Source organism: Dinoponera quadriceps, unplaced genomic scaffold, assembly GCF_001313825.1.
Source record: "Dinoponera quadriceps isolate SergipeBrazil2010 unplaced genomic scaffold, ASM131382v1 scaffold717, whole genome shotgun sequence".
Classification (NCBI taxonomy): Eukaryota; Metazoa; Arthropoda; class Insecta; order Hymenoptera; family Formicidae; genus Dinoponera; species Dinoponera quadriceps.
Genome location: NW_014555639.1, coordinates 2,763,343 through 2,789,522, shown reverse-complemented (window position 1 = coordinate 2,789,522; position 26,180 = coordinate 2,763,343). Strand labels below are relative to the sequence as shown.

The 26,180-nt window shown below is 38.0% G+C and overlaps 3 protein-coding genes across 4 annotated transcripts; all 3 read left to right on the top strand.

The window, feature by feature from the left end:
• Window positions 1-1,259: 1,259 nt before the first annotated feature.
• On the top strand, window positions 1,260-9,207 carry LOC106744971. Its single transcript, XM_014620161.1, has 7 exons — window positions 1,260-1,381; window positions 2,170-2,316; window positions 4,006-4,122; window positions 4,349-4,652; window positions 5,249-5,478; window positions 8,044-8,190; window positions 9,109-9,207. Exons 2-7 carry the CDS (start codon window positions 2,194-2,196, stop codon window positions 9,205-9,207), a joined length of 1,020 nt encoding a protein of 339 aa, XP_014475647.1. The 5' UTR covers window positions 1,260-1,381; window positions 2,170-2,193.
• Window positions 9,208-11,215: 2,008 nt separating this feature from the next.
• Window positions 11,216-19,152, top strand: LOC106745090. Of its 2 annotated transcripts, none has more exons than XM_014620367.1 (4): window positions 11,216-11,474; window positions 16,534-17,058; window positions 17,786-18,115; window positions 18,227-19,152. In XM_014620367.1, the coding sequence occupies exons 2-4, from the start codon at window positions 16,534-16,536 to the stop codon at window positions 18,311-18,313; spliced, it is 942 nt and encodes a 313-aa protein (XP_014475853.1). In that variant the 5' UTR covers window positions 11,216-11,474; the 3' UTR covers window positions 18,314-19,152. The 2 variants fall into 2 exon arrangements, with proteins under 2 accessions (XP_014475853.1, XP_014475854.1); XM_014620368.1 differs by lacking the exon at window positions 11,216-11,474 and adding an exon at window positions 15,990-16,228.
• Window positions 19,153-19,772: 620 nt separating this feature from the next.
• LOC106744976 lies at window positions 19,773-22,436 on the top strand. Its single transcript, XM_014620167.1, has 5 exons — window positions 19,773-19,877; window positions 20,913-20,984; window positions 21,311-21,397; window positions 21,476-21,836; window positions 22,044-22,436. The coding sequence occupies exons 1-5, from the start codon at window positions 19,824-19,826 to the stop codon at window positions 22,358-22,360; spliced, it is 891 nt and encodes a 296-aa protein (XP_014475653.1). The 5' UTR covers window positions 19,773-19,823; the 3' UTR covers window positions 22,361-22,436.
• The last annotated feature ends 3,744 nt before the right edge of the window (window positions 22,437-26,180 follow it).

Below are 26,180 nucleotides of genomic sequence, written 5' to 3'. Positions count from 1 at the left end.
TAAAAGACAGCAGATACAACGAGCGTAATTGAAAGCGAGCCATGTAAGCGGAGCTCCCACGTTCACTAATGTTCAATGCTTATCTTCTTTCCTCATCTCGGAACTGGGCAATATCATAATTAATGCTCAGACCGACCTTACCATCGCTTGCGCGCGACCATCGAGATCTAGCCAGCGAGCAGTAACAGTAATAATAACGACAATAACGGCAGAACGGTTACAACCAGAAATCCAGATATTAGTTGTTTTGCGCTTTTGCACGACCAATTTTGCAGATAATCATAACTTTGTCGCCTTTTACGTTTGGGACGTCTCGCGTAATGACGGGGCATCCTTGTGAAACAATTAAATTAACGAAGATCCATCCTGCAGGATGGTCAGTCGCAAAAAGATTGCAACACTTTTTCTTACAAGTCTCGGGAGGCATTCCATGTCTAATAAGAGAATTCGTTTCTCAACAATTCTCGCAAGATACATTTTCCTATTGGATACAAGATGCGTTGCGAAACTCATGAAAAAAAAAGTGTTATAGCCTTTTTGTGACTGATCATACTCCGAATCTCGAAGCGATTTGAACACTTCTTTCTTGATGCAGTTTCGAACGCAGCCGATGGTCCAATGAGGACTTTTTTTTCTCGAAAAAACGGGTTCTCTCATTGAACGTTTGCATTTCGAAGTGCGTTAGAAAAACAATCTTCAAACCGTACTTTTTCTTCAACGCGCTTCGGAGCTCAGCAGAGACGTCCAGTGGAAAGATTTGTTTCCGAAAGGTTCTCAGAAAACATCCAACTGGACTTTCACGATTGTCACGACGTGAGAGACAATCAATGATGAATTCATTGGAAACATATGATGAAAGAAATGAATAAAAACTTTACTTGTTGATTGGTGTTTTACATGCGGCTTTGGCGATTCTGTTTCGGGTGTAAACTTCAAACTGCGGGCCAACTGCCCGTCTCTTCCCCTCACTCGTACTGTTTAATAGGCCGCATGAGCTTCAGGGATGATGGGAAAAGTGAGAAAGGAAGGTGTCCTCTTAGGAGGATACCGGCTTCGGATGATACACCGCGGAGCGGATCTCGCGCGAATAGAATGAGCCGCAGGACGCCCCACCTGTTGGAGGCGAGGCTGTCGCGTGGTACTCGCGGTGCTCGATTCTCGATTCTCGAAGGGGCACACATGCTCGCCTTCACGTTCCCCTTCGGCTCCGTAAGATATCGGGACCTCCTTCACCGTGGTCCTCAAACGAGCCTCGCACTTCGCCAGGTACACAACTGCTCACACACTCCTCAGCTCGCTCGCTCGTTCACTCGCACGCACGCACGTACGCACGCACGCACGAACGAACGCACGCACAGACGCACTCGCCACACCGGCATTCGTAAGTCCATGCATTCTAACTAACGCGTTTGTTTCGACCGCAACGTGACGCGTTCGCGAAGATTTCTGTTACGTTTCTTTCGGGATTTCCATCAGTGTCGAAGGGAAAGAGTCTATTTAATCTTCGACGAATTGACATCCGCCGTGGACGACGAACGACAATCATCGACTAAAGTTTGTTGATCTTTTTTCTATCTTTTTTTATTTTTATTCCTTTCTAGATATATTTTTCACTTATTTTTCTTTCTTACTTCTTTATTGTTTATCTTTTTAATTTATATCTTTCTTTCTTATTCTTATTATATATGTTATGTTTTGTGTCGTTTTCCCTCTCTTTTTTCTTCATTTTTCCGTCTTATTTTGCTTTTCTCTATTTATATTTTATTCTTACGTAATTGACCGCTACGTTAATCGCTGTCATAATTTCGAATGTTTTACATCAGCTGATTCAGTCTTGTTACTAATACTTCTGTATAAATTCAATAAATTCTTAAAGGTTGTAACACATTTGTAACAAGATTTATTCGCTACTGTCTCTCTCTCTCTCTCTCTCTCTCTCCCCCTCTCTTTCTCTTTCTCTCTTTCCCTTTCGATTACGGATCCGTAACTACCCAATTATTGACCATGAAGTCGAAACGATCCGGCCGGGGGTCAGTTTTAAAACGCACTGAGCTTACGCGAGCATCCTTTCCCTCGACATTTGCGATTTACTTTCAATTTGACCGCTGTCAGAAATTGCGTTACTTTTGTGAGCCTTTCTTTACTTATACTAACTATATTGAAACGCAGATCGACAAGTGAAGAGGACACACGATGCGGATTTTCTGCGCGCTTTGCGGACTGTTCTTGGCTGTAGCCATTGTCAATTGTAGCCCCATTGTCAAGAGAGAAGCGGAGGGAGAAGATGCACTGAAGGAGCTCGATCCGTTGAACGAAGTAAGTCACGTTGTAGTCTCGTTTACTTCTATTTGGTTCTCCGCAATGTCGAGGCGACTCGTCGCCGGGACGTCGAGATGCCGGATTGTCGCTAAACGTCTTCCGATTTCTCGTCGTGTATCAAGAGAGTTATCAGGGGACAAGGTGAATCACCTTGAGTCGTCTTAGAAAGTAAGAGAATGAAATTGTGCTTTTGCTTCCGGAGAACGGTGATCAAGCGTCTAGCCTTAATGAGGTCATTTAAATGCTAAAAAATACCTGCCGCCGCGCGGGGCTATTGTCGATCTCTCGCGTTGAATGCGATGATGAAGCTCCGCTACGAGAAGTCGTTGCGATCACGTATGTATCTGTTCAAAGCGGCGGCTGCAAAACTGACAGCCGAATCTTCTCGGACTGACGCGAGAGAACTCGAGACAGCGAGAACGCGATTCTGTGTCGCGTTACGCGTTACGTCGTGTGTTTGTCCTTCCTTTCTCTCTCCGAAGTGTAGCATACTAAATAAAAGCGCCGATACCTTCACTCGGCCTAGAACTAGCTCGAACGAACAGCTCGGGCGATACGGGTGACAACATTTAAAAACGCTAAATCTCGAACTACCGAAGCGGATGTAAAGGTTGCAAAAAACGCCGATAATTAGACATTTCGGGATAAAGCGTTTCATGACCTCGATCAATGCCAGAATTCCGCGCAGTTTGTATAAATATTTTATATCCCGAAGATTGATACAAGGGAAAGTCTCATACACATTTCTATCGTGGCTTCCTCATGTGTTTCCCTTCTTCAGCTCGTTAAGAAGAGAAGCAGCATTAAATTTTATAATTTATAATTTACGTTAATACCTCTTCTTTCTTCTCAATCATGAATGATCATTCATGAGAGGAAGAGTTTATCCGTCGCCGTAAAGACGAGTTGTGTCTCAAGGAAGTTGTATCTTATTCTGACCGACGATCGTGCCAGCTAAAAGTCCTGCAGACGACGCGACGTAAAGAGACAGAAAGAGTAGAGNGGGGGGGGGGGGGGGGGGAGGGAGAGGAAGAGTGTACGAAAAAGAGAGAAACACGCTCTCGGAGAACGAGTCAAGAGTGAAAGTGGTTGGCGCTGCTTTTACGAACTCAAACACGTAGAAACGGATGTGCAGGCGTATAACGAAATTTCTGCGCGACGCACGTGGTGTACGCGTGTCGGCCGGTAATGAGCTCAAATATCGTTGTCACCCTGACATGCGATCGCGCGTCAATGCAATCACGATACGATCCTGATAGAACCGTCAGTCACATATAAGCCGGTCACGATCGGTCACAACGAAAGTGTACGTTTCGTAATAGTCGTAATTATGTGCGAAATTGTGACGCCGGGCAATTATGTATATGGCGTGTATAGCGTAATTATGCGCGAAATAGTTTTCAGACGTGGATTTCTCGTTGAACATTGCGGAAACGGTCGAAAGGAGGTCCAAATTCGCAGAGAGAAACCCTAACGTTTGAATCTGATTTCGCAAACGTCTAATCAGTGAGTAAATGTCGCGAAGAATCGACACGAATCCGAACGAGGAATGCTATTTCCTGCAACTAAAGTCTCTCTGATCGTCTTCCTTTCGGTTTTCCGCGGATAATTACGCCTTTCGTCTCGAACCGTTTCAATCAAATTCGCAGTGTTTTGCGAATTTAAGGAAACTTCTGATTTACGCAGGTCTACGTGGTGGAGGTCGAAGATGATTCAGCCGATGGCGAGAGTAGCGGCAGAGAAAAGAGGAAGATCGGCATCGCGCTCGGCGTGAAGAATGGCATCATTAACTTTGTGTTTGGAGTAAGCTCAATTCAAGAATTATTGATCTGCGATGTTCCCTTATGTCCCCCTTACAATAGGCCTCACGTAATTGGAATGTAACGAGGCCTTCCTTTCAGACCAAGAATGATACATACTGCTTCTATTGATACATACACGCGAAGCGTTAGATACAACGTCTAATTATCGTAGTTAATCAAGTCGCGTGGTACTAACAATTTTTCTAACAGGAACACATTTCCTTCAGAAACTGGATTCCTTCTTGGACGCGAAAACGAGGGCGCTCGTGGTACTCGACGACGCCAACCGTGCGAAAAACGCCGCTTTCGGAATCGACCCCACCCACTCCGCCACCACGCAGTTCATCACTAATTTGGTGTCTCAAAAACTCAAAGCTGCGACAGGTAGCATCGGTCCGCTCATCAACAGTGCAACCACGCTGGTGTCAGGAAAAACGCTCGGTCTGACAAACGCGCTGGCTGCAAAAATCGCGCCGTTGAGTTCGCTGTCTGGCGGTCTCACCGGGGGTGCAAGTGTCGGTGTCGGCGTTGGTGCGGGTCCGTAAAGTTATAAATAATTTCTCTCAAGTCGTTTCTTACATAATCTTTCGAACGAAAATTTATTTTTCGTTTTTCCTTCTGCTCTCTTCTCTTTCCTTCCTTCTCTTATTTTTCTCTCTTCTCTACTTTGATTTCTTTGTCTTTTACCCTTTTTTCTTTTATTTTCTTCTTCTTTTCTTAAAAGAAACCTTCTTTTTTTATAAACTTATTTTTCTCTTCTTTGCTCTACAAACGCACATATTTATTTGTCTCTTTCTTTTTTTACAATCACACGCATTGAGAGAAAAAATATCTAATAAATAAAAAGAAAATATTTATTCAGTGGGTATTAATAACATATATTTACTTGTACTAATATGTATATATTATACTGAAAAAAGATTTTTTTTTCAAAATGAAAAAATATACATATTTTCTTATATCTGTTACTTTTTATGAGAAAGCAATGGTTTACTCTATTTATACAAAAAGTATTTAAATTTAAGTGAATATGTTATTATCGCTCACCGAATAAATATTTTTTTACTTTTTAGATTTTTTTTCTCTCGGGTGTATATATATTGAATTTCTCCTCTTCGAAGATACAGGTAATTTCAATGATTTTGCTCGTGGAATAGGAGCAGGAGGTGATCACGGCGGAGCGGCCGCAGGATCGGCCAGCGGATCGGCTCTTATAGGCAATCTCTTGACCGCGGGAATCAACACCCTGTCGACCTTGAGTCAAAGCAGCGGCGGCACGAGCGGCGGCACTGGAAGCAGCGCCGGCGCCGGCGTCGGTGCTGGGATTAATCTCGGAACTTTCGCCAATGTAGGAGGGGTAGGATCGCAATAAGTTCTTTTCACCTCCTTCTGTTTCTGTAAACTTTGATTTTTATGCACTTTGAAGTCCCGCACGTGTTACCCGTTCTATGTCTGACACGTAGTGCGAGCTGTCTCTTTCTCTCTATCCCTACTGTGGAGCTCTGACACGTGCGTTTTCGTAAGAAAGAGAATGCCTTTGTTTGTGCGTGTATATGTATATGTTTCACTATATACCTTTCACATCACGAGACACGGACCTGACAGTTCTTTAATTTAACGAATCTCTTAATAAAAAACGATTATCGCACTTAACAAATTTGGACGATGATATCCGAGTCGAAATATTAATGTTACTCTGACGCTCTTAAGAATAATTTGCGCTCACTGAGACAGCTTATAGGTGAATAAACATTTACTTTGACGATACTGACACTCCTTCTAACTACTCTCTTGAACCTTTAATTTTACAGATTAAATTTTAATGCTAACTTTCAACGATTTATTTTGAATGTTAAAACAGCGAAAACAAAAATTTTAAACATCATTAGGGTCAAAATAAGGATTATATTATATTATTGAGATTGAAATTGAATCTATTTTGCTATCTTAGTTTGCTATCTTAGTTCCTATTATATCGTAGAATTAAAAGTTTAACACAGAGTCAAAATTTCGACTCGGGTAAGGACTCGTAACGTTGCTTGTAGGAAACTATTGGATATGTGTCCGTAAAGGATCCATTTATTTAATCATTAATGTGCACTGTAACATTATTACTCTCCTCCCGTCTAACGCTATTAAAGCTTCTGATGTCACGTGATGATAATGTGGCGCACTTTAACAAAGCTATCGATCTCCTGCGTAACGACTCCGTTGGGACTTGTTGCTCTTGTATATTATTGACACGTCTCTACGTCTTGAGCGCCTTTCTCTGCGTCGTGAATTGCCATCCGTAAAAAGCGTAATCGATTACGAAAACTTGTAGTTCACTGATCGCCTTGACACGCTTCGCTAAATCGCCAGTAATAAGTCACTAATCAACGTCGCTGTGAATCTTGCCCTTATCCTTCATGAAACGTCTTCGAGATCCTCCGTTCGCAACTTATGCCCGCTATTAAAAATGAGTATTGTGCACAAACAGTACGATTACACGCCACCGCAAGCAGAGTATAAAACGGCTTAAAAAAAGCAAAACGTAAACGACGAGCGGAATGAGACGATGGGGAAGATTGAGCGTGGAAAAGGGGGACATCGGGGCTGAATTTTGCGCCTGGAGCGGCGCAGCGAGCAACAACGCTTGAGAGAAGAGCTTCTTCCTTCCTCTGAAGCAAAACGACACGTAACGAACGACGAATCGACACATATCCATCGGGGAATCTCGAACGGACAGTAAACAGACTTTGTGAACGAGAATGGAGGAGTGCACGATTATTCCATGTAATATGGAACGTGGATTTTTGTTTCCAGTTCGGCCGATAATTGGCAGGATCTCTCTCCCTCTTCATCTCGCTCCCTTTCTCTCTCGTTAGATGCCCCTGCTCGAGAGAAGGAGAGAGATAGAGGGGAAATTTCTTTAGAGTGAGTCCGAGTAAACGGGGAGGAAAGAAAGAAAATTTATACGGGAATCACTTTCCTGATGAGCCGAAGCTTCCAGTTAAATCGTGGGCTGCGCTGTCTAACACTGAGTTACCTGAAGAGCAAGAGTGAATCGATCTGCCAGCGTGAAAGTTGTAAATAATTTAATAATAAGGGTCTCTCTAAGTCCCTGAGACTGCGAGACGAGTGCGCCCACTATCGCTCTGTGTATAAATTATGTAAATAGCGCGTCCGAATGTTCTGTTCGACACGTAAGAATAATGATTGACGCTGAAGGTGATGACGAATGGTGGAGACGTTGCTGCTGTCAAATAAATTCACGATTTTATTTTTGTCTATCTGTCTGTGTGACGAGCTCATTGCGGAGTACCACAAAGCCTGATGCATATCCTTTCCCTTGTCCTTATTGTCATCTAGAATTTATCTGTGCGTATAGTCGATAGTCTTCTCCGAAAGTCTAGCTTGTAGAGAACAATTGGAGAGTAAAATCGCCTATCGAAAATTGAAAGTACAGCCCGCGCGATCGCTGGTTTCTTCTGAAGTATCATATGAATAAAAATTTTTACGCTTTTATGAGAACGCGTATGCTTGTAAATATATATATATATATATATATATATATATAAACCATCTTTTACTTTCAATTATGGATATTTTATTTGGTTTATATCTAAGAATATATCTGAAATACATAAAGTAAGACCCCAATTAATAAGTAAAATCACAAAATGGGTGCAAGGTCGTTCCTTCTCTTTCGTGTTCAACGGCGCCACAGATCAAAAGAAATGACAAAGAACGGATGTACGATATACATGTATAAATACATAACCATAGACGCGTTTACATGTGTAGGCTTCAAAGTGCCGCGCGATTTTCTCACATTACATGTGGTTCGCTGCAATTTTAACGAGTGATGAAATGCATAATCAAACAATGGCAGGACAAGAACGTTAAATGAGCTTGATTTGTCGTATGAATTTATGCGCAGAATATGGTCGGCACGGTCCCTACCACTACAGAGGATACGGTCGTGTTCGACAGGTCGAAGGTGTCCTTGGATATCCCATCGGCGGCTTTCGGTACCAGCTTTACTTTATTGACAAACGTCAGCAAAGTTCTCAACAGCGTGATCTTGGTGAGTACAGTCGTGTATGTTGTACCATTTCCCAGACTAAAATTTTTTACCCGTTACACGATTTTTAAGCTTCCACATAAGGTCGGAACTATTATAATTATAATGATTACAATCTTACTATTATATAATTAGAGTTATTTCTGCGATATTCAACCTTATGTGTTACATGTAAGACTGAGAATCGCGTGACTCTCCATCTAAGGAATAGTACAGCATATAGAATAAAAAAAATTTGCATTAAATTTAGTATATATTACACGTGTACCAAACAGTCCGCCCGTGGTTTTGTGTTAATTTAATACAAGATGAATATGTTAAAAAATAACACGAATATTATGTCGAAAAATTAGCACAAAATTAATGTTCATAATATGCTAAACGTGAAGTTAAATCGTTAATCGTGAAGTATAAAATGTGTTATTTTGACACATACATATTGAATGCCAATTCAACGCAAAATATACATGTCAAGATAACATAAACACAATATGTTAAATTAACTCACGAGTGTATGTTAAACATTTAACACAAAAATTTAACAAGGACTGATTTTAACACAAGTACAAAGTGTTCTTTACCATGTACGTGACGTATACCGAATTATTTCGATATCAGCGTTATACCGGTAAGTCACGCAATCATAATCATCGCTTTCCGTTGGCATATACGCATGACCGTTCGATCTCGTTCGATTTTATTCGTTATTACCCAGTTCAATCGAACCTAATCGATAAACGCGCTTGAATGTGTCACCCTTCACTTGGCACCTGTGCCAGATAGATGCGTGAAGGAAAGAACATAAAATCATTTGTTTCCAATGGAAATGGAACTCTATTAAATCCTCGCAGGTCATGTTCGCGCGTTCTGCGTCAATCGACCCTCCCGACTCCTAACGATTGATTCGTTCGCACTTTTCAGAACTCGGCCCGGCGAACACAAACCTTCTTCGAGATCTTCAAACCGTTCTTCCGCGGTGCTTTCGCCATAAAAGGCCTGCCGTCGGACAATCCGAATTAAATCGTCCCGCCTGGCAGTCCATGGAGAAAAATTGCTCAATAATCTTCTCCCTTTGTCGAGAAAGAGAGAAAAAGATATCCTGCAGATTCCACGCCGACCAAAAACAAAACTAATTCAGCTCGTGGAGTCCACTGTATAGAAAGCTGTAGGTCCAATTTAGACGAAATATGTTTACATCGCTGCGTTCCTTCGCGGTGACACCATTGTTATCATTATTACTTATAGATTGTTATTTATAGCGCCATGTTTCCGATCTGTTCCTCACCCGTCTCCTCCCCCACAATTGTTACTTACTCGTTCAATTCTTTTTTACGTGCGATTCAAAAATGAGCATCGTGAGACGCTCTCAGATGCGCGCTTTCGATAACTAGAGATACGTATTTTTGTGTTATACAGAAAATAAATATTTATTCATAGATGTATGTATAAAAACTGAATGTAGATGAGAGAGAGAGAGAGAGAGAGAAAGAGAAGGGAGATAATTGTAGAGAGACAATTTAGTCGAATTTCAATTAAACAACGTTGAAATAATAATTTGGAATACCGTAAAATAAGGAACTGAGAGCGAGAAAGAGCAACAAGGTAGAAAAAGCGGCATCAAACTAGTCTATACGTTATCAGTTACAAAACAAGTTTAACCTTGTTCTAATTGAAATCGTAAGTGATCTTTAGGAAATCTCCCGACATCGATTCATAACTTAACGTGTCGCCATCTACTCGTTCGCATATATAAAGAAAATAACTGTTGCAAAACACATACGTTGGATTCCGCAAGGTTATATTTAAATTTTTCGTTGATGATATGCGTTTTAAACTCGGTATGAGGACTCCGCAGGAATTGTTAACTAACGTCACGCGATGATTTATCTCTTAGACGGCCGTGCGATTATTATACAAGACCAAACGGTCAGGATGTTTTGTCTGGCAACATTGAGAACTGGAGCATGCAATTTTGCATCGCTCATGTAACGAGGATAATAACAGAATTTCCTCGAGCGGAATTCCTGTAGGTGGACTCCGCTTCTCGCATGCACCCTACGAGAATTTCGAACATTCATTTTCTCACTTCTGACGTTATTAATCAAGAAGGCCGAGGAAAAACGAGGAAACAGGGACTTTAAGGTGAAAATGAAGGGCGTATTATTCAAGACGAAATTGAAGTGCCTATGAGTTCCTCGTATGTTTGATAACGTTTGCACGTTTGCTTCCGGTTAACGCCTTATTCTAATAAAAAATTAATTGCTGAATGTATATACATTGATGACACATCGCGGACTAAAAGGAAAGCGATAGCCAGTCCGTTTTGGGACCTTTATGTATTCATCGTATACACGCACCGCTTGTGTGGAAGCGTCGGGAAAAAATCGTGTGTTCCATTTGCACAGTTCCCAACTCGGTGGCCCCTCGTACTGTTTGCCTTTTGACAGACAAGTCAATGAGGAGCACGCAACGCCGTCACAGAAATAAATCACGACGTGCAAAGTGCGAGGAAGAGTTGCAACATGCGCTATAATAAGCGGTGGGAAAGATCTAGGTGGAAAAAAGCATCGAATGATTCTGCAAGGTTGTACAAACAGCGGGTTCGATGCGGGTTCGATGCATTTACATAATACCGTGTGACTTAAATAAACGTTATTATCAATTATCTATAAAAAAGAAGATATGACAATTGCGTGAGTGTGTATGTGTGTGCGTGCGCACGTGTGATGTAACATGACACAGAAATGTGAATCTCGCAATGCACACGGTGAATCGTCGGTACATACCTGCGCCGGGAGAATTTCAACGAGCTCAGGGAATTTCCACGAGCAACAAATTAGACATTCTCGGGTCTTATCTAAGCGTGATCGCTTGCTCGTGATCTCGGCGATTGGCTAATTATCGAATGGGCCGGAAATTTCACCCTAAATTTCTTATTTCGAACGTCCGGTTCGGGCGGTGAGATGAGACTGGTTACAGAATTTCGTCGATTTGTTCCGTTTACGTTGCCGCGGTGAACACGTAAGATCTTTCGTAAAAATGCTGACGACCTTCGGGAGCGATTCGAAGTATCGGGAGGTGGAAGAGAGAAGTCATCTTGTTAGTGTCGATTCTGCCGTCCAGCAAGATGCATTTGTCCCCGCAACTTCATCTGCTGCGCTCGCCATCCACGTGAACCGGCGCGCACACGGACCGGTGCGCGTATGCGTGTATGTGCATGTGTGTGAAGTAACACAGTGTGTGGAAAACAATCAAATCTCTGCTAATAGTTCTTATCTAACGTGCAGGTAAGAGAGTTCCGTTAGAAGGAGAAACTGTTTCAAACGACGTTTTACGCCTCGCAATAACTCCCGGATTATCAGGCGATTTCTATCTAACTCGTGTCCCGAGGAGTGAAAAATATTTTCCAGGAAAAATTTCTGCGTGATAACGTCGTCTGTCTGACGCAAAAACACTACGTGCTCGGAATCAGATTCACACTCGCATTCAAGACTGCCTGGAGTTTACATACATTTTACATTTCCTCCTCTTTCTCGCCTATTCACGTGTATTTCAAAACGGAGATTGCTTCATTTCATACCTGTCAAATAATGAAGACTAGTTTAAACGGAGGAAAATGAGGAAATAAAATTGCTCGTTTAATGTAACTGTGCCACATGGTATGCAGGTGGTTGTCATGTTTGCGTGTCGAATAGGTTGTGCATGTCATGCTCCTTTTTTGTATTTTTCGTATTTTCTTGCGAGTAAACTCGATCCAGGAAACGTGAGCGATCAGTTACCTAACGATCGACGTCGACGAGCCTGCATCTCCGTGACGTTCGTTCGTGACAACGCAAACTCCAAAATCGAACCTTCAAAATTTTCAGCGAGTTCGGTGAGATTGACGATTTTTCAAACTGGCGTATTTGCGTTAGATATATTTTGCAACTGGTAATCGTAGAGTAATAATATTCATGGAATAATAACAAAGCCGTTCACAATTTGTTCGAATTTTTCTCTCGAGCCCTAAACTGAATTCTAATTTCGACGTTTTCTTTCTCACGTTGTTAAACACATATTACCGTATTCAGTATCTTACGTTGTGTTACGTGAGATAGTCTGCCTACTATTCTATTGAATTCACGATGTAAGACGATTTTGAGCCTCAGCCTGTGAGCAGCCGGGACTTTGTACAGGGGTCTTTAACACATAGCCGGAGCTACCGAACACTATTTATGGAGAGAACGATCTATCGAAAGTATATCGCTCAATCTCACGCTTTTCGTTTGCACGTAGTCAAAGTTGTAATTGTAATTAGCCACTGATTATCGTTCGAGTCCAATGTTATCTATTCGGCTCACAGTGTGTTCGTTCAATTTCGTTATTTTATTCATATACTAAAGCGATATTCGAGGCAAACTATTATAATTTAAAATAATAATTTGAAAGATAATTTAAAAAAAAGAAAGTAAATTATAGATATAAATAGAATTAACTGGAAATAAATTACACTAACAAGTGATTGCATAAATTTTATTTTATCATATTTTGTTATATAACTGTTTCAATATTGTATATTAGATATAAAAACGGTAAATAAGTAGAGACATGCACGTGTGTGTGAGACGTGTGTGTTACGTAAAACAGGTGTGTATAAAAAGATAGATCGCGTATGGTACACATACAGCTTACGTGGAATCTTGTTTGTACTTTTTCAAACTTGCTAAACTTTTCTTGCGACAGTTCAGTTGGTGATACTCACGCTTAATGAAAGCAACTATTTATCATACGGAATATTTCACCACACGCCGAATATAACTGATGTTTATTACGACTTTTGCAATGCTCTCTTGCAGCGCTATGTAAAAACATTTGAGACTCCATATTGTTGCCGTCAGTTATTTCGTATAAAAATTTGAATTTTGCGCAATAGAGAAACGACTCGCAGATCGATGGACGCGCAACATTTCGGCGCGAACGAACGCGTACGCTTATTTTAGGCACGCCTTTCATCACGAGATAATTAGCGAAACCGACCACTAATTGGAGCGTGTCATGCATCAACAAAACTGGCCCAATTTTTTTTTTAATATTGACGTAACTCTATAATAATAGCATGGTGCATTGTAATTTTTTATTAACGTGCTATTTTTTTAAATCAACTCGAGTTAAGAAAAACGAAAAAGATAGGATCGAATAATTAATTGCAGAAGCAAAAGATGGGGAAAATGAGATCAAAATGTCGAAGAACAAACTTCTTTACCGATCGATTGTAGAGATACTTAATTTAGAAAATTTAAACGTGAGAAGAAAAACTGAATTCATCTACCGGAAGCTTTCGTTAATAGACGCGGAATAATTTATTGCAGAGATGATGATCATTAGCGAAAACGCATCATCGTTATCACAAGCGTATAATGGAAGCGATCCCGATTACGTGTCTGATTACGCAGAGTGAAAGTGAAAGATGGAAGTCGTTATGTATCGTAGAGTCCACGTGGACTCCACCGGGTTTTCGAAGACAAGGCGGTTAAGTGCCGCGGCTGCTGGTCTCCGGACTGGACGGCAAATTCCCATGATCGTATATCGCGAAAACTTCTGGCCGGCAAGGAAAACTCGCGGCGCGGTCGAAGGAAAGTGAGCGCGATTATTATCGCGGATCTGGCGGTTTGCATTTTCACAATCGATAGAAATCATCGCGCGATGTATTTCGCGGAAGTCTTGTAGAAAGTCTCGTTTGCTCATTACGGGCTCAGGTGTGCTGCTATGGCATGTGTGCTGTCCGGTACATCGACATGCAAACTTCTGAAAAAGTGCCGTGACACTGTGTAAGCACGGTTCACCGATATCATGTGATAAAAAAAATGTAAGAGGAAAAAAATTATTATATACAGGGTGTCCGGAAAGTTTTAACGAAGCGGCAATATGTAGCTAGAACGGATTAAACTGAGCGAGAAAGTTTTTTACCACTTTGCAAACAATCACGCAAAATTTCGAGTTATTAATTTTTGAAAATGGCTATGTATAGAGGCTTCTATATCACCCTGTATAATTACACATAATTTTATATAATTGTGTGTGTGCATGTATAATCTTATATAATTGAATGTGATCATTTTTCTTGAGCACTCTGATATCAATCGTTTTCTATTATTATAATCAATTGTGCTCCTAACAATTGCGATCAATTGTCCGTAGTTATAAAATATATTACACGGATACAAGTATAAACGATCTTTCGAAATATATTTTGCCGGGTGAGATCCTCTGATGTACAAGGTTTAAGGTTGTGTATTTCGCGAACACTTCATGGATTTCGCAAGTCTCCACTAGCCAGGCGTCTATAGAAACACTACGAGGCAACGCGACGCAGGTGGTCCGAATTTTCACGCGAGTTGCAACACCGGATACTCGACGGGCTTTTTCGCGACACGCACAATAAGGTCGAACATTAATTCGGTGCACGTGTTACTTGTTCGTGTCACGTACGGCGAGAATGCTGAAATGGATCGACGAAATCTCCAGTGAGCTCTGGTGGCGACGAGTCGCCGGCATTGGTCAGTAGTCATGCTCGGCCAACGACGAGGGCCACCGGCATCACGATACGATCGGCATATCGGGTTGAAAGGAGGCAATTTTCCGGATGATCGTGCATGAACACGCGATAGAGACCATCGCAGTTTTATTGCGACGAACCGTGGGCGGTGTACAGACTCTGCGGCGGAATGGATTCTTCGAGTTGCGACATTCCAGTGCAAAACCTTTGCGGACCGTTTCGTTCTCTGAGCTATCGAGAGATGCGGAAACTATAAAACTGTACGTGTATGTACTTATGAGAATGTGTGTATATGTGCCGAAGAACGTCCGAGAAGGTTGAGTGGTTGAGTAATGTGCGGAGCGAAGTGCGCGCGTTAGAAGAGAAGAAATACTTTCGCATGCGCGCGCATGTCTGGATTTAAAACTCTTCACCGCCAATGTAAGTCACGATGGTGAAATATCAAGGGAACGTGATATTTTCGGTGAAAAATTAAATTACATTGATCAATGTCCACGAATTATTTTATTGGATAATCTATAATAAGTGAAATAGGTGAACAATTATTGTTAAGAGTACGCATAAACAATCAAGTATTTATAAGATTCTTGTTATCTTATCGGTTTTTACTTGAGCTATATAATATAGTGTAAACAATAATAAATAATATAATGGAATATAAAAAATATTTTTTCAACATGTTATTTGGGTAAGGTTCTCAATTTGTTATATCAATGATTAAAAATAAGAGAATTAAAATATACAAGCTTTATCCATAAATTTTTAATCCTAATTTGTCATATTTGGTTCAATGGACTGCTGAACGTTTTCGGTTTTCTAGCTTTCTTTTAGAACCTTTGGAACATATCACATGACATATTATTTGATTTTGTTAAAATATCAGATATTCGCCACAATAAACAAACGTTACTTTTTCTTAAATCGCATTTGCAAAACCAGTTGAAAATTTTTTCCAAAAACACTTTTTTCCCATTATTTTTAATATTTTTCTTATTTTAATAAATGTAATTTAAATCCAAATCATTTTCTTGATTTGATGTCACAAATATCTTATTCAAATTCTATGTATCCAATTTACAAGCTTAAAAATAATTTAAGATAAAATTAAAATGAAAATAAAAAAGTCGAGCTATCTCACGGACTGGAGTGTGATGAATTAAAGACTCAAAAATAAGCGTGGCTAGCTAAGGTTAAATGTGTACTTCATTTTTAAATACTTTATTGCTTACGAATACCCCTAATATATAAGAGCATTTTTAGAAAATAATTTTGCATTGCGCGCAATTGATTTGAGAAAGAAATCAATTATAATAGCCATAAGAATTTCATTTCCAGAACTATATAGCCGGCAATTCCGTCGTTGTTGTTTTGTTTCTCCGACGGACTTTCCTCATTTCGCTAAACGAAGAGCGTCGTTACTTACATAACAACTGCTGATTCTTTTTCGTGAATCACAGTCATCGTCCGACTCTCACTGCGTGATATTTCTCCGGGCTCTCGTGAAATGTAGTTACAACGCTTTATCTGTGCTCCTGTTATAACCGTTTACATAATATATGCGATCTTACTTCACGTTATGCCGCACTTAAGTGTGAAATACGGGCCTATACAATGTGTGATGTGCATAACTATACACTTTAACAATATTTATAATATTCATCCGTTTTCAACATTTTTAGGTTTAGATGTGTTTTCCTGTATTTTCCCGATCACGAACTCTCGTATTTCGATATCTTCCCTTTGAACATTTATTAACCAGTTGATCACCTTCGACACGTATCATTAATCTTACATGTATACTTTTTTTACAGATGTACGTATTATCAATCAATTCTTTTGTAGCCAATTGGCTGCTTCTCTGCTTGATCAGTCCGCTTTACAGCGGGGCTGAAAAACCGCAATGGATACGTTACGAAGTTAACGACCCAATGCGTTACCAATTTCGTCCGATACAGTCTGACGAAGTTCCCGGTGAGAAGCAACAGCAATTCAACATATCGAAATATGAACATAAAGAGTTATACTACGATCATGCGGTACCTCAGCGCGTTGAAAATCGAGAGCTTCTCAAGGAAAAGAGTAATATTCAAATCTCGCAATTGGATCAGCGTGATAAGGAAACTCGAAAGAAGGACGAGGAAATGATGAAAAAAATGAACTTATTAAATCGGATACTATCTGAAGAATCCGACGAGAACGACGTGGAGTTGAAGAATATCATTGAAGACAGAATGATCGCGGAATCGACTATTTCTGAGGAAGCGAAAAGAGTCGCCAGACAAGTTCGCAGACAACGACCAGGATTCTTCTGGACTCTGGCGAAGATAGTTTTCGAAGTATGAGCGATACATTTGAAAGTTGATGCTTATGTTGGACATATGACGTAATATTATAAAATCTTATCACGGCATATATACTGATTTATTCTATAACCTCGTTCTCGCAACACATGTTAAATTCTATGCACATTCGCTGTCGTGAATGCGACATTGCAGGTGCAGTTGAGATATCGAAAGTACAATTGCATAAGTTATTATAATAATATTGCATATATTATGCAAACGAATAATAGAACAAGTGGATAATAATAAACAGTAACGGATAACGGTTTTATGATACTAATATTATTTCAGGTGTTTTTTATAAAATTCAAATATATACATGAATATATAACTTTAATAAAATTTGATTACAGCAAATATTGAAAAAAAAAACTAATTTCTATAAAATTCACATTCAATATTTTAGAAGAATAAATTTTTATAAAATACTATATACTATTCATAAAGTACTAATTCAATATAAATCTGCTCCTGGATAGTAGCAAAATTTCTGTAATACTGTATTTCCTTTTTAATCTATAAGTTTTACTGAATAAATTTGTCACATGAGGATTAATTAGAAAATTAGACTTAAAGATTTGGGGATTATTGGCGGAAGAATTCAGGATTTTCCGAGTCTTGCATTATATATTAAGAGCAAATTTTTTTACTTTATCAAATCTCAAGGTGAAAGGCGATGCTGGAATTTATTGAATTCGATTGACCTTTCGCTCTATTTCAGACATTCAACGACACACGATCGGCAATTCAACAAATTAACAACATTATCGAAGAGAATTTCGAGCCAGACACGACTACGCAACTGCCTAATAGAAGTAATTTATTGACGATGCCCGATGCTAAACCCACCACGCCGTCGGAGGACCAGACTAACATGTTTAGCAATCTGGCAGATGTAAACGTAACAACCACGGCAACGACGACAACAGCAAGAACAACAACTACACCGAAGCCTTTTAAATTTACACGGAACGGTGTACAAAGTCTAATTATGAGAAATCTGCGTGGTCTAGTGAGGCTTTTCAATATCGAATGGCAGGACGCCTTGAATGTGAGTCTTTTTTTACACCCGAGCTTTTATTGATCTACATTTTGATGACTTTATTCATCATTCAACATACGCATATATTTTACGATCACGATAAATCGTATGTTCTTTCAGCAATCGGATGTATCTGTGAAAGAATTTCAAAAAAATCTTGGGAATCAGGTAGGCGGTTTCCTACAAGATAATCCGGACGCCTTTTAAAAGTAATGTGTGTGAAAGAGTTAAATATATATAACTGAGAAGAATTAGAATTCAAGCAGAAAAACTATAAACTCTCTGTATATAATATAAAGAGACACATGCACGATGAACAGTTCCATAATTTAGCCAAAGATTATAACTGCATGTGTGTCTGAATATATTAGTACAGTGATGGCGAATCTTTGCAACCTGGCGTGTTAAAAATGAAAAAAAAATGTTAATATTACTTTAGTGAAGTGTTCATCAACGTGCAAAAATTATAAAGAAATGGAAAGAGGGAGGATAAAATAATGAAAATTTTTAGACCCTTTTTTAAGTGGCGTGTTTTGTAATAAAAAAATAAAACAAAATATAAAATTGTAACGTACGGTTGATTTCATTATTTCTTGTTGCTGTTTTTTGAATTAAATTTTTGTAAACTTTGTACTACATAAAATAAAATTTGACAAAAATAGAGAGACATTTTATAAGTTTAAAGAAACATTATTTTAACAAAATTTTGTTACTTAGAAAATTTAGAATTTGTTGTGGATTCGTGGTAGAAATAATCAAAGACTGGAGAATAACCGCAGATTCATTGATTGTCAATGTAACTAGCGATTATGAATATTACAATACCTCAATACTAAAAGTTGAAACGTCAGTAACGTGTTGCAAAAAAAAAATCAACGTGTCATAAGTTCACCGTCGCCCGATCTTAGTACATTTGAAAAATATAATCTATATCGTTGCTAGTACAAAAATATATATGCAATAATCAAATTGGTGCGGATGGTAAAAGTGAGGGTACATGAAAAAAGAAAATGACTATTTTTTTATCACACATAAGTATACATGTACACATGCTTCTATGTAAATATATAAATTAAATATAAGTAATACATATATATAAATAATAGACACATGTCTTTCTACTGTATTTCTGTCCAAACCGAAATGGATTGTCCAGAATCTAATATTGATCTCACCAAGTCGAGAAAGTAACATTTAACAACAAATTGCACGTCGTCTCCCACTTTTGATTCGGCACTTCTCGTTCTTCATATTTTTCGAAACGATCGATTTTCGAAATCACAACTGACGATGAGATAACACGAGCTACGCCGAAATTCGGCCTAAAAGACCCGGTTTTACATCATGGGTTACATCATGGGCGAGCGTTCTCTACAATATATCAAGTTATGCAAGTGTTCGGACTCTCGACCCACGTCGTCAAAGCTTCATGAACGAAAGATAAAGAAAACGCGTCGAATGATCAGCTGGTGAAAGAGGAGAAGAGGAGGAGCCGGAGATTGCGCATGGCCCGATTACGATAAGTAGAAAGCACCTTCTTCGTTCGGACAGGCCGGCGTAAGGATCCACGAGATCCTTAAGCCGGATTGGTCAGCGTGGGATCTCACGGTAACCCTTATAGATCGGCAAAGCGGATCCGTGATCCAATCGTACGTTGGCTTGTATTGAAACTCGCAGGACGATAGCCGAGCGGTCCGCTCTGCAAAGTGTCGAGAGGATGTTTTGGTGCTACGGTTTTCTGAGTTTCCTCCTTCTCGGAGACACATACGGAGTAAGTTATTTACACGCAAATTAATGGATATACTATGATTTAACACGTTAGCTGCTACGGGATTTACGAACTGAACAATTTCCCGGAATTCTACGTTTAACGATGCAAGTGTTATGTAACGTATGTTGTATGTAACAGGTTACATTGTGTGAAAAGTTATAACATTGACGTAATATTACTAATTAATTAATATTCGCTGGGGAGAATTTGCAACACACTTTTCCTTCATTAATTATCCATGTTATTCATAGCGAATTTGATTACCCACACTATACCGAATTGGTGCACGCTGCAGGCTACTATACATGAAATAGTTATTTAAATAAGAAAGCATATAAGCACTTTGAAATCCTTTGATTCGGTGTAGTGCAGGTGATCAAACTCGCTATCAAATAATCGAATCTTCGAGCATTGTGTTTCAATTGTTTCGAATCAAGGTCAACTCTCGATCCCATTCGAACCGTTCGAGCTCAAAGCTGAAATGTTTCCATTTCGAACAATTTTATCGCACAATTTACTTAAACTCTCGTTTGATTCCTAATCTACATATCACGATGAAGTTTCGAAGACAAAGCCGTGCTTAAAAATTTAACCGTTTTTAAAAATTTATCTGTGCTTCGGAAAATTCTCTAAGTAAATTTGATAGATCCTCTGGATAAGATTGGTAGATTCAAGCCTCGTACTTTGATCGATTGCGCAACGATAGCGCGAACGCGAATTCACCTTTCTGGAGAATTCACCTTTATCGGCGGAAATTATTGGTTTTTTTTTTAATTCGCGAGAAGTGAAAGTTGCAATAAAGACCAGGTATTGGAGGATTTACGATGACGCATTCTTGCGCATATGGACCTACGTGGGCCCTGTGCCTGGATGCTATTGCCAATGGCAGGTTGTAGCGTGGGTCACTTATTTATAGTATCTGTTTCGGGGGAGAAATTTCTGGGCAGCCCATGCGCGATTATTACTCTTGACTATACGTAAGAAAATGCTAAAAAAAAAAAGAGAAGAGATATTAACCTCTGGCATGTATTTCAGGATGTTTCTAAAAGCAGAGAGCGACGCCAAATCTCACCACCAAACGGTCAAGTGATAGACAACATTTTTAAAGTGCGTATTTTCCGAATCGTGATAAAGTTCCTCTTTTTTCCGTCCGACAGAGCGATTTTTGATGTATTGACATTACAACGCGGAGAGAAGATTTCATTTCCTGTATCTGAATAAAGACCAGACGAAAGTGAAATTTGATACTTATGCGAACTTATGATGTATTTGCGGATATATAAACTTATGAATATACTCGAAACGATTAACACCTACTTGCAATATTATTCTGTGTATAAAATCGAATTTTCGTCTGGTTTTCAGACAATGAAAAATTCAATCACACCAACAAAATTTTCTTCCGTGAAGAAAAAAAATTATTTACTTCGCAGATTCCGATCACAGCGATCAAGCAGACCGCCGCTGTCGCCCAAGCTTTCTCGCCGGAGAACACGCATATGATAGACTCTGTTTTTAAGGTCACGTATACGCGAATCGTTAAAATTTACTGTGAGGTGTACTCTGTCATTTTCTATAATCCAGACAATTACTTATAGATCCCCGTCTCGACTCTAGAAGCTGTCGGCACTCTCGTGAAATCTACAGCAGAGCAAAGGCGACAAAATGCGGAGGATATCCAAAGGAATCGTCAGGAGCGAAGAGATCGATTACTGGCCAGAAAAGAGCAGAAGTGGAAGCGAAAGGAGGAATTCCAGAATCAACGATTGCAGCAGCAACAATTGAAGAGAGTTGTCAGGCATAAAGATCCATTCGGACTTGACGCGTTGAGCGATCTTCTGGTTGGACATCACGGGCTTCTTAGTGGTAGTGGATTTTTGGGACACCATCCTGAATTAGGTGGTATACATCAAGGCGGCCACAGACATCGCAAAGGTCACGGCTTTCATGGTTCTCATGGTAATGAAATTCTTGATAATCATAGTGAGTCAATATTTAAAAATATCTAAATATAAATAATCTATTTATATTTAGATATATAAGTAGATATAATATCTAAATATCTTAAAGTAATTTAAATATCTATATAATATAATAAAAGTATCTATTTTGCATGTTGATTTTATCTTAATTCTGTTAACAAAGAATTTTTAACATTTGTCAAAGATAATATTGGACTGACGGGTAATCGACCGCAGAATACCTACGAAGTCTACGAAGACGTCAACGAAGACACATCTTTTTCCTGGCACGGTATAACCGCCGGCGTCGGTAGTTTCTTTGGTACACGACCTTCTAGCAGCACCATCAAGATTGAGAACAAAGTAGCTCCCAAAGAGAAGAAGGAGAAAACACCCATATACTCGAGCAATGACGTAAATCTTTACAACAAAATCGCCAAGATTAAAAGTAAGCCGGAGCGCGGAGATCCGCCGTTAGAAAACAAAATTGCGCCAAGAAGTGGAAAAGTGACATTTGTGTAATAATAATGTAAATATGTATGAAAATATGTAGTGCTAGGTGTAATTTTTATTTTATATGACAAATTTTTGTCGTTTCGACGTCGTCCAACGGACATTATATTCTGTACTCGTCCTCACTAAAAAAATATACGTACATATATTTTTCATAAAATACCTTATGTTTATTTGTGTGTGTATAATAGAAAGAAAAATAGAGAGAGATAGAAATTAATTAGAATTGAAGTGATGCAATTATCGAAATGACATAATCATTTCTCTGACAATTTATGTGTAATGTCAGATTTATAATATAAAATTTACACCTACGCTGTTCAATAATCAAATAATAGTTTTTAAGCAGTTACCAAATTGTAAAAATCTTTGAATCATCATAGCAAAGGTAAGTAAATTTTAACAACATACTCATAATGTATATTTAGTGTATACGCTGTAATGTAATTTAAAATTAATTGGCTATTGCCGCGAAAGAAACAATGGTTTGATAAAAATCTTCATATAAGTGCAACTTTACAAACATCAAGACGCCATTGGCTTCATATATTGCTAACATCCTAGTTCTTCATAAGATAGTTGATTCTATTTATGTATTAATAAATTGCTATCGTCCCGATTTTGGCATTGCAACCGTTTAGCAGAAAAAGCAAAGGAAGAAAGAAGGGAGAGGGTAACCAGATATCAAGCTATATTTAATAGTCTCTCTATTTTAATCGTGATTTTCTGGTATCATCATTCTCATCCTTGCTTCATAATATAAATAAAGTACCGCAATCGGAAAGATAATTATATCGTAATTATGTATTATTTTCTTGTCTCAGATAGTATGAAAACATTTTCCAATTACGTGGTTTTTCAAAATAACAATATGCAATCGTTATAGACTTTAGACAGACGGTCCGAACAAGGTCTACTTCAAACATTTTGCTCAAATGTTCGTGATGTCAAATAATGTACTTTCGAAAAACATGTGGCGTCGAATTTGTTGCTCATCAAAACATGCAAGAAGAAATGGCAATGTCACCTCAGAACGCAATCTTCGGCGCAACCTATCTTCTTCAAAAAGTTTGTTGATTATCAATGACTCATGTTGGATTTTCCATATAAATCGTTTGATATCATGACTATAAAAAGAAACCATATAAATCGTTTGATATCATAACTATAAAAAGAAACCATATAAATCGTTTGATATCATAACTATAAAAAGAAATATTATCATGTACAACGCAATTATAATACAGTTGGTCACGGATGTTGCATATTACGTAGTTTTTGCTCACTGCGTGAGATCATCTTGACTAAATCTTAAGTATTATTTTACTATATGTTTCGCTTGTTAAACTATTTATTATCCGATTGCTCATATTTTCATTGTTTTTTCAATAAAAATTCGTATTATTAATATTTTTAAAAGAATATAATAAGAGTAAATTATAATATTATTGCTATTATAGTTTCTCAATATACCAAATTACGTAATAGTTTGTAATATGAACTACACTAGTGTGTCATGACATTTTTGTTACAAAAAATAGAAACCGGTTCTATAATTGATCAGAACCGACTAGCCAAAGTTGAAATAATTATGGATCTTTATTTTTATATCTTTATATTATTACCCAATTTAGCCCGTTAAATCTAGAATTCGCCGGATGTTTCTGCAAACTAACTACCCACGCCCAAAGCTGCATATTTTCCCGTAGCACATAAAATTAGATATCTCTAGTTGTTCTTTTTCTTCACTTCTCTTATGTATTGTATTGTATAGTATGTTAGTTGTATCGTATGTCATGTATTAAATGTAACATCTTTTTGATCACGACACAAAGTTAACAATTGCCGTACATAATTAGCGTATGAATTGCAATAATGGAAAAACAGTAATAATTATGTGCAGCCTAGACGAAATTTGATGTGTTCAATTAAAACTTCTTTTCACTTACAAGATACGTGTAGATTTGCCGGTTATTATGTATCAGTGCACAAAACACGAAGAGTATAATAAGATAATATATAAAAGTAAATAAATGTTAAACAACTGCATTAAGCATCAGTGATATGGCGACAGCGAAGTTACATAAAGATGATATCGGCTGAGAATACCTGGCAGAGTCAAGTTAAACACATCGTGATTAGTCATTGGAATATTAAACCGGATTAATGACATAACGAGACGTCTATATAAATGCAGCGAAACGATTCTAGGATTTAATTCTACGTCAACTTGCATTCGTCGAAACTTAACCAAGTGAATCTATTCAAGACAACATCAAAATGAAACTTTGGTGTTACGGGCTTTTGATCATTCTCCTTATCGGAGCCATATATGCCGTAAGTAGCTTACACGTAAATTAATGAATATGATATACTTTAAAAAGGAACTAAACCAGTGTTTCATAGTTTTTTAATTAATTATAAATCTAAATAATTCCAATTTTAAAATTGTATCTAAAATTTTATGTGTATATATTCGGATTTTAAGATCTTGAAAGTTATTAGAATAGTTCGAAGTTAACTCTAAGCAATTTAAATAATAAAAGCGATCTAAATGATATGTTTTTTTTTTAACATAATGGAACGGATATATAATGAAAGGAAAAAAAATACTTATTTAGTGTTTTCTATTTTTCTTTGAACAATTAAAAATATAAAATGTTAATATAAAATGAGTTATAAATGTGAATTTTTATAAGTTATAGACCAATCATTTTGACCGTTTTGGTAATTTTAGCATTAAAAAATATATTGTATATGTAGAGGGAATAAACGAAAGCTACTCATTATCTATTTGAAAATTACTTAATCGACATTTTCATAAGTTGTGAATTATTCTCCTCTGTATGTCCAAGTTGATGATAAATGTAAGAAAAATCTAGAATAACTCTAGGATTTTATATTAAATGTAAGTCGTTCTTTACGCGTAATTTCCTCTCATCTTACAAGGCCTCTGTCGTCTATTTTTCTCGTTGCATAATTACGGCCTGATTTCCTACTTTTTGCTGTTTTTTTTTCAGGTTCTACGCTTCTAGCAAAACTGCATATCACGCAAATTACTGAAACTTTCCTTGTCTCTCTTTTCGATAAATATTTTTTAAATATTTTTTGATATACTTTTTTTAATGAATTTAGGTTCAAAAAGCATTTCTTTAAGCCGCTTATCTTGTAGTAATATTAATGAATATTCCTTGTGGATTTATATGTACTTAGCGAACATTTTTTACCTTTTGATCTTCAGTGCGATGCAATTGATAAAAATACGTTTATCTTCTAGATTCCGATTGGAGAAGAAGAAGAAGATACGAAACGAAGAAAAGCGCACGCGGCACAAATTGGCGTTGGGGTTACGTATACCTATGCATTGCTAAAATTTACAAAAATATTTTATCATTTTCTATAACTGTTAAAATAATTTACAGATGGCGGAAGGAATTCTAGGTCAAATCAGGGAAAGCTTAGGAGAGTTCGGAAAAACATATCCTGGGCACAAGAACTAAAACCATCTTCTACAAGAACATAGTCGGTTGTCGATATTGGGAAAATGGATTGTATACCTATAAAGATTACAAACGAGGATCGAAAATCTTCAAAAACAATGCGTAACATGTCTAAAAGACGTCTCAATGACATCTCTTAAACATTCTAGTACGATATTCATAGTCCAATTTTATATTTAGAGGAAAAGGTATTATGGGCTCTTCATTTATATTTTACATAATAACTTTACAATAATAGATATTTTAAATTGAAAATTTAAGGATTACATTGATCAAAGTGTTGTTAAATCAATTCTCAAAGTTATAGAATATTTATTACTTAGGATGTT

What these genes read in the sequence shown, in the direction of transcription:
- LOC106744971 (XM_014620161.1), top strand. Translation starts at nt 2,194, where the DNA reads ATGCGGATTTTCTGCGCGCTTTGCGGACTGTTCTTGGCTGTAGCCATT. An exon ending in AGCTCGATCCGTTGAACGAA is followed by an intron (nt 2,317 to 4,005) that starts GTAAGTCACGTT and finishes TGATTTACGCAG; the next exon opens with GTCTACGTGGTGGAGGTCGA. An exon ending in AAGTGTCGGTGTCGGCGTTG is followed by an intron (nt 4,653 to 5,248) that starts GTGCGGGTCCGT and finishes TCGAAGATACAG; the next exon opens with GTAATTTCAATGATTTTGCT.
- LOC106745090 (XM_014620367.1), top strand. Translation starts at nt 16,534, where the DNA reads ATGTACGTATTATCAATCAATTCTTTTGTAGCCAATTGGCTGCTTCTC. An exon ending in TGGCGAAGATAGTTTTCGAA is followed by an intron (nt 17,059 to 17,785) that starts GTATGAGCGATA and finishes GCTCTATTTCAG; the next exon opens with ACATTCAACGACACACGATC. An exon ending in AATGGCAGGACGCCTTGAAT is followed by an intron (nt 18,116 to 18,226) that starts GTGAGTCTTTTT and finishes ATGTTCTTTCAG; the next exon opens with CAATCGGATGTATCTGTGAA.
- LOC106744976 (XM_014620167.1), top strand. Translation starts at nt 19,824, where the DNA reads ATGTTTTGGTGCTACGGTTTTCTGAGTTTCCTCCTTCTCGGAGACACA. An exon ending in TTCTCGGAGACACATACGGA is followed by an intron (nt 19,878 to 20,912) that starts GTAAGTTATTTA and finishes CATGTATTTCAG; the next exon opens with GATGTTTCTAAAAGCAGAGA. An exon ending in TGATAGACTCTGTTTTTAAG is followed by an intron (nt 21,398 to 21,475) that starts GTCACGTATACG and finishes AATTACTTATAG; the next exon opens with ATCCCCGTCTCGACTCTAGA.